General features: G+C 55.8%; 1 protein-coding gene across 1 annotated transcript; it reads left to right on the forward strand.

The window, feature by feature from the left end:
- Positions 1-4961: 4961 nt before the first annotated feature.
- LOC133279416 (sperm-associated antigen 4 protein-like) lies at positions 4962-7901 on the forward strand. The gene is made up of 6 exons (XM_061473105.1): positions 4962-5451; positions 5656-5725; positions 6257-6357; positions 6670-6837; positions 7163-7252; positions 7720-7901. Exons 1-6 carry the CDS (start codon positions 5392-5394, stop codon positions 7873-7875), a joined length of 645 nt encoding a protein of 214 aa, XP_061329089.1. The 5' UTR covers positions 4962-5391; the 3' UTR covers positions 7876-7901.
- Positions 7902-8311: the final 410 nt, after the last annotated feature.

The following is an 8311-nucleotide window of genomic DNA, read 5'->3' on the forward strand; positions in this document are numbered from 1 at the left end:
CAGCCATGGGCAGGGACACCTCACACTAGACCAGACTACTCAAAGCCCTGTCCAACCTGGCCTTGAACACTGACAGGGATAGAGCATCCACAACTTCTCTGGGCAACCTGTGTCAGTGTCTCATCACCCTCACAGTGCAGTATTTCTTCCTAATGCCTAAACTAAATCTACCTCTTGTCAGTTAAAGCCATTCCCCCTTGTTCTGTCACTAGAGCCCCTTGTGAGAATTCCCTCTTCAGATTCCCTATAGTGCCTCTGGAAGGCTGTGCTAAGGTCCCCCTGAGCCTTCTCCAGGCTGAACAAACCCAGCTCTCTTGGCCTGTCTGCATAGCAGAGGTGCTTCAGTGCCCTGATCATATTTGTGGCCTCCTCTGGCCTCACTTGAGCAGGTCCTTATACCTTTTGTGCTGGAGGCCCCAGAACTGGATGCAGGTGGAGTCTCTGCAGGTAGGGTCAGAGCAGAATAGAGGGGCAGGATCACCTCCCTCGACCTGATGGTCACGCTTCTTTTAATGAAGCCCAGCATACGGTTGGCTTTCTGGGCTGCACCATGTAGAGCTCTTGTCAACCAACACCCCCAAGTCCTTCTCCTCAAGGCTGCTCTCAATCCAGCCTCTGCCCAGCCTATAGTTGTGCCTGGGATTGCCCTGAGAAGCATGCAAAACTTCCAAAATGTCAGATCCAATTTTCACTATCTAATACCTAAAGCAAATCTTGGTATTGGTTTAAGCAGTCACCAATTTCTCCGTTTCTTTTCTTCTTACCTAAGATGCAGTCTCTTTACAAACTCATCTCTTAAACAACATACTGCTTGAATGACAAAGAAATATTGTCCATTTTTAGCAGATAAAACTGTTAATTAAGTCCATAGTACTGACATGAGAGGTCTTTTTATTTGCATTGTACTGGTTTCTGAATGTATTCTGTCAACAGGATTTATTAATCTATTAAATAGAAATATTCAAAGTTCTGGGTTGCTTGTTCAGGATGAAGCTAAATGTGAGAATTCAGAGATTTGTTTCCAACATTCTTATTCACAGGGTGGAGCTGCTAAATGGTAAAGGTAAACATCTCAGTAGCATAAACTCATCAAGAAGAAGGTACAAGTCTCCTTCTGTGCCCACTCTTTCTCCTAACTTCTGACCTCAGAAGGTAAAATGCGAGAGCATTATCATCTGCAGAAAGTGCACAGGGGAAAGAATACAACAGGAAATAAGTGAAATATTACCCTTCTGTAGTAGAGATGCAGAGGCCAAAGGCTCGTCCACAGTCCTTCGCCACCATTTTTGTCAGTGCGCATCAATACCACTCTCCATGTCACCAGCAAATATGTTGAACAGGATTGGTCCCAGCACTGACCCCTTAGGGACATCACTCATTACTGGTCTCCAGTTGGATACTGAGCTATTGACCACAACTGTCTTTGTGTGGCCATCCAGCCAATTCCTTATCCACTGAGCAGCCCATCCATGATATCTGTGCCTCTCTCTAAATTGGAGATGCATGGATACACAGGAATTGGCTGGCTCCTGCCAGAGGAGTCACTGGGGTACATGGGCCAGCCCACATGGAGTAATTGCAGTGTCCTGGGTGCTCATGCCTCTCACTGAGGATGGACAGGCAACAAGGCTGGGACAAGCAGGGCCCCCTCCACCAGGCCCTTCCTGGGCCAGCTGGTGGCCTTTTGCTGCCCAGCCCTCTTTCCAGAGTGCAGGATCACCTTGTTTATAGAGCGGATTTCTGCAGCCAGACGTGTCACCTCATCCCTCAGCTGCTGCATCTCTTCAGCTTGTCCTTTCCACAAATCAGGTGTGTTCCTGCAGTCATCAGGAAATCGGACCTTGTCAGATCTCTGCCCAGCAATGCGCGGAGCCTCCAAGGCCAGGAGCAGCACAAACAGTGATGCTCCAGCCCCTTTTCTTTCCCTGGTTTACAAGCGCTTCCTTCCCCCTCCAGGTTTAGCACAAGGCCCGGACAGGAGCAGAAGACACGAGCTCTGGGCGCTGTGCAAGTGAGAGCAAATAGCACGGGCTCATCTGCTCTTGGTGCCATCCGCAGACTTGCTAACGGCACATCAATACCACTCACTGTCATCAGCAAAGATGTTGAACAGGATTGGTCCCAACACTGACCCCTGAGGGTCACCACCTGTTACCCATCTCCACCTTGATGTTGAGCCATTGACCACAACTGTCTTTGTGTGGCCACGCAGCCAATTCCTTATCCACTGAGCAGTCCATCCATGAAATCTGTGCCCCTCTCTAAACTGGGAGACGCATGGATTCACAGGAATTGGCTGGCTCCTGCCAGAGGAGTCACTGGGGTGCATGGGCCAGCCCATACGGAGTCATTGCCATGTCCTGGGTGCTCATGCCTCTCACTGAGGATGGAAGCACGCAGCAGCCCCTTGGCACATTCCTGGGGCCCCTTTGGTGACCGGAGCTCCCCATGACAATGTGGAGACAGAGGGACAGAGCAAGCCAAAGCCCGATGCAGCCGCCGCCCCAGCCCCAGCCTGGTGTAACCCAGAGTCAGCACCCCTTTGCTTCCCCATGGGAACCTTCAGCTGACAGGGTTAACCAAAGACCAAGGCTTCGTTTCAAAGCATGACCTCACATGGAATGGAGCCGAGTCTGTTTGGCTTGGCTGTTCCAGCTCCTGCCTACCTGCGCAGGGGGACCTCAATGGGGGACACCCAGAGAGAAACTGAACAAGCCTTGAGCTCTGCAGGCACAGGTCAGCACCAGAGAAACGCCGGTGTATTTTCTGCACTGGCTAGTCACAAATGATAACCCAGAGCACTAAGTGGGCAGCGGGGTGTATCCCTGCCCCTTGCTCACCTGTGATGTCACAGTCATGGCTGCACCTTGTGTGGAGCCAGGAACCTGTGACATCAAGGTGGCTCCTACAGCACTTGGGCCACCACCTCCTGCCTGGTAGGAGTTTGCTGTGTTCTGGTGGCTGTGTGCCTGTGTCTGGCGTTCTCCTCCTGGCAGCTGGTTTGGGACTCTTGCCCAACTGCCCTCCCCCAGCCAGGCAACACTCCTGCTTCGGAAGGAGGACAGACAGGCTTGCAGGCGAGCTTCCTTTGTCCCCAAGATGCAAAAGGCTCGTCCAAGAGCACAGCGCGCTGCGCTCGTGAGGAGAGCCAGCAGCAGCAGCAGGGACAGACATGCAGCTGGGCCCATTGAGGTTCTCGGGAACAGGTACAAGGTTCCTCCTGGGACCATCAGCTGGAGGGTCAGGTCCCCAGAGCCTAAAGCAGGGGCTGGGGGGACACGATAGAGAAGCTGGCGAACACTGTAGGCAGCACAAGTCCCAGGGCTTGGGAAACCCACTGTGAGTGGGGAAGAGGCTCAGCTGAAAGCCCCTCTGGCCCCGGGGGCCAAACCCCACGCTCCTGCTGGAGGGCTCTGGCTGTGGAGCTGCAGAGGCCCTGGGAGGAAGAGGGGGCTTTGGATGAGGGCATCTGCTCCCCTCTGTCCGTAGGCCTCTCTTCTGGCCAAGGCCTTGGCTCATGTGGCAAGAAGGCAGTGCCAAACAGTGTCCTGCCTTTTCCCCTCCCATAGGTGCCCCCCCTCTCAGGAGGACCAGGGGACCAGCTGCGAAGAGCCAGCATGCTGCAGCTGCAGTGCTGCAGGCACAGAGCGTAAGTTCAGCACTGCCTTTCACCCCATGCTTGCACCAGGCCTGCCTGGCTCATCTGGGACCAACAGCACTGAATAGTCAGTATCATCCTGCCCCAAGAGCGGCCTGGGGCCATTTTGCCTCTGTGACCATGACGGAGCTGGCCACCGTGTCTCTAATAACCATGGGGCTACTGTAATAATCAGGGGGCACCCCCGGGTGGTAGAGATGCAGGGCCCGAAGCCTCATCCACAGTCCTTCCCCAGCCTTGCTGTCAGTGCCCTGCCTGCAAGGGGATCCTGCCGGGGCTCCGGCGAGAAACAAGCAACCCCCTCCAGGGCATAAGCGTGCCCCTGTCCGGGTCCCACAGGAAGGAAGTATGCAGGCCCAGCATCCACGTCCTCGCAGGGGTCGGCCATACGCCAGATGGGGCTCCTCAAGAAGGCTCCTCAGGCTTTTCTCCCATTTCTTTTCCCAGGGCTGGTATTCAGCTGTGCATACAGAATGGCAATGGCCGTGATCTACCTTCAGAGATACCTCAGAAGAGGCACCTCCATCCTGTGAGTACAACAGGTGTCTGTTACTGACATGGAGCTTGAGGGTGCCAGAGGGTCAGGGTGATCAGATGGGAAGCTGGTGGTGTTCCCCACCAGCAGAACCCGTGGCTCCCCTGCAAATTGTTGTTCAGCTGGTAAGAGAAATTCCTCTGGGCAGAGCTCTGCCTTGAGCACCGCTAACCCCAGGACTCTGTTTCAGGAATGAGGGGCTCTTCATGATCTTCTGCTTGATGATCCTTACTGCTCTCGGTTAGTATTTACCCACTGCCAGCTCAGAGGAGTGAGGTGCGAGCTTCAGCGTGAGGGAGAGGCGCTGAGGGCCCGTGTGGCCCATACAACATCTCACCTTTGTGGATGTGAGAGGTCACAAAATGCTCGCTGCATGCAGATGAAATGGGGCATAGCAGTGGGATGCAAAGCCTGGAACCAGGGCTGTGCAGTGCCCCTTGGCTCAGGGCGGTCCAAGAGTCTCTCCTTGGAGCTACCTCCTCCCCTGCACCCCATTGTGGTGTCCTCGGCTAACCCCTTGCCACCCTGGTGTGGGAGGAGACCATGTCACCACAGGGATCTTTAGAAAGGGCAGTAAAATGACTCTCATGGTGATGTTACAGCTGGTGCCTGGTGCGGGACCTCGCTGCTCTTTTGGCGGCTGCATGGAAAGAATGCACCACAGGTCAGTGGGACAGGAAAGTCCTGCCAGGGAGCACTGCAGGCAATGGGTGGGTGGGTGGGTGAATCGCCCGGTCCTCCGGTGCCAGGCAGTGATGCAAAGCAGCAGCTTCTGCTGTGCCTTCCTAGAGCTACCAGCTCGGGGAAGTCCCGGCTGCTGCGGGACTCCACCGATACCCTTTCCCTTCCAGGAGCAGCCTGCAGCTGACCTGAGTTCACTGTGGTAAGAGCCCTCTCCTCTCCCCAGCCCTGCAGCATGTTTGGTGGCGACAGCACGAGCAGATGAGCCCGTGCTATTTGCTCTCACTTGCACAGCGCCCAGAGCTCGTGTCTTCTGCTCCTGTCCGGGCCTTGTGCTAAACCTGGAGGGGGAAGGAAGCGCTTGTAAACCAGGGAAAGAAAAGGGGCTGGAGCATCACTGTTTGTGCTGCTCCTGGCCTTGGAGGCTCCGCGCATTGCTGGGCAGAGATCTGACAAGGTCCGATTTCCTGATGACTGCAGGAACGCACCTGATTTGTGGAAAGGACAAGCTGAAGAGATGCAGCAGCTGAGGGATGAGGTGACACGTCTGGCTGCAGAAATCCGCTCTATAAACAAGGTGATCCTGCACTCCGGAAAGAGGGCTGGGCAGCAAAAGGCCACCAGCTGGCCCAGGAAGGGCCTGGTGGAGGGGGCCCTGCTCGTCCCAGCCTACACACCCCTCCCTTGCCAGGGGCTGTGGGTTGAGCTTCTGCGCTGTAGAGTCCCTTCTCCTGGCCCGCTCTGACGTGGTTGTTTCCCTGTTCCTTGGTGTCTTCCCCAGGAAGTTCAGCAAATGAGAGAGGCAATATCTGAGCCCGTGGAGGTGCCTGACTGGGCTCTCAAAAGCACAGGTATGGGCAGCCCTTGGGTCCAGGCAGTTCATGTTGTGCTAGGCTCATGCTTGGCGTTCCTGAAAGCAGGGAGTGCTGCAGACACTGCTCTCCGAGGTAGAGAGAGGTGGGACAAAACCACGGGGCCCACGAGCATGACTGTAGCAGTGTGGCTCCCTTAGGCTCACCCCAGCCCTGATGCCAGAGCCCTCACTGCTGCCTCGGCCATGCCCCTGACAGCATTTCTGCCCTCTCCCACTCTGCGGAGCTTTCAGAGTGGGAGAGGGCAGAAATGCTGTCAGGGGCAATGGCCGACGGCAGCAGGGCCTTGCTTGGGTCTGCTGCCCTTGCCGTGGGGGTTCACTGTCCCCCAGCACCCACAGATCTCTTTGTGCGGCTGGGAGAGAGATGCCATCACCAAGCCTAGGGATCCCCTGTGTTTCTCCGGGCACCTCCAAGCATCCAGTGCTGCATGACTTAGCAGCCACATGCAGCCACCAGGTTCTCTGCACCTGGGGCCAGTTGCAGTCAGCTGCTCTCTTCTGCCCTCAGGGACTGCCATCGACCTGCAGAGATCATCCAGCACCTCTGCATGGCTCAGAAGGGTGTTTTGGTCCCTGTTTAGCCAACCCTTTGAGGATACCTTTGTGCAGGTACAGTAGCAGAAACCGTCAGTGCTGCTTCTCTTGCCTCCCTGGATCAAGTTGGAGCCAAGCCCTGGGTCATTTCCTGTCAGGCCAGCGGTCTCGCTCGGATCCACGGCAAGGATCTGGTGCCTGACGGCTGAGGTCCCACACGGAGCTTGGCTCCCTAGAAAAAGCGGGTGCTTCTGCCTGCTTCCCAGGCACATGGGATTCACACCATGAATCTCCAGCAGAAGCACACCCCAGGCACAGTGCTGCCTGTGCTTCTGCAAGCGGGGGAGCGAAGCCCTCGCATTCACTTCTCTTGCCCTCTGCTTTTAGCCTGATGCTTCCCCAGGGTACTGCTGGCCTATGCAACAGACTCAGAGCGAAGTGCTAATCCGACTGCCCACAGAAATACAACCAACGGCCATCACCTTACAGTGCTGCTCAGAGATAGCCACTCCACTGGTGACTGTCAGTAGCGCACCCAAGGATTTCACTGTCTCTGTAAGTCTGTGCTGGGCTCGGGGCTGGGACCTGACCACGGGTAAAGCTGTAACCAGGACTTGCTCCTCCCTGCGCATCTGCAGAGATGTGTGTGCTCCCAAGCACTGCCCTTCCTAGAGGGGACATTTCACAAACTTGCTCAGGCCGTTTTGGCCCAGCACCTCCAAGGCCCTGAGGAGGAGACACAGCCTCATGGGTCTCCCTCTGTGCCAGATTGCACCAGAGGCGCAGGAGTGTGGTGCGGAACACGGGCCCAGATCTGGCATGAGCATTTGCTCATGGTCAGCTTGAGCCTGACCTGCTCTCCTGTGCATTTATCTCCAAGGGACTGGATGAGGCAGGCCATGGTGAAACTCTGCTGGGGTCTTTCCTCTACAGCGTGCAGAAAGGGCCAACTCAGACCTTCCCTCTGCAGGTACAGTGGGTGCGTGTGGGCAGGAGGCCAGGGCAGAAACGCCAGTTTGCGAGCAAGTCACTTTCAGGGGGAGAGTGGACAGTCCCTGGCAGGACAGGGGCCTGAACCTTGTGGTGCCCAGAGCTGTCTGTCGGCACCTGCAGGGCAGGCGGTGGTGAGGAGGATGCTCAGCACCGTGCTCCGGCAGCAGGGCTTTCCCCTGGTCCTCCTTCCTGGCACAGGTGACCCTCAGGTCCCCACAGCTGCCCACCGCATTCTCTCTTGAGGCTGGCTATTTGCTCTGCAAGGGCACAGGAATCCTTTGCCTCCTGGGTGGGAGAAGAGAAGGAGGGAGAAGCTGCTTCCTCAGTCAGAGCAGGAGCTGGTCCCAGAGCAGGGGCCTGGCTGGCGGAGGAAGACGCGTGGAGCCTGCTCTCACTCTTTGCATCCCAGGAGTGGCACTGCTTTTTGCTGTGGTTTCTTTGCAGAATGGCATCCCCAGAGCCTTTCGACTTCTCAAACTCGGCATACAGAACAACTGGGGTAAACCAACAAACACCTGCCTTTATCGAGTGCAGGTGCATGGGAAGATGGTGGAGACAAATGTGATTGGAAAGACTCATGTGGAGACCTTCCCTCGATAAGAATTAAAGAGGAAAATGGAGGAACACACCAGAGGGATGTGACTGTTTGTCTGGTGCAGAGCACTGTCACTTCAGTGCTCCTCTCAAAGCAGCCAGCTTCTTTCTGCCTTTTGCAGGCTGAGGCTTTCCTCGGCCTTTCCTTTTTCTCTCCACCACAGCAATGTTTCCTAACCAAAGGAAACATCCCCATGTTGGAAGCACAGGGAGACATGCTTTCACAGCCTCTCCTTGCCTGTGGTCTTTGACAAAATCCTTTGGCACGAGGACTGCCTCCCATTTTGCCCTAGGAAGGAGCCTTCAGAGCCTGGCACTGTCTGGGGGCCATGATCCCCAAAGCACAGGCCCATTCCGTTCAGGGGACACCTTGGCTCTGGGGACTGGCCATAGTGGGGGTCCACAATGGGAGCAGCCATGTCTGGGACCAAAGAAGGGTTTC

The sequence above is a fragment of the Pezoporus flaviventris genome, unplaced genomic scaffold (assembly GCF_033815535.1).
Source record: "Pezoporus flaviventris isolate CSIRO_AGI_PZ_B2104156 unplaced genomic scaffold, CSIRO_AGI_Pfla_v1 ptg000076l, whole genome shotgun sequence".
NCBI lineage: Eukaryota > Metazoa > Chordata > Aves > Psittaciformes > Psittacidae > Pezoporus > Pezoporus flaviventris.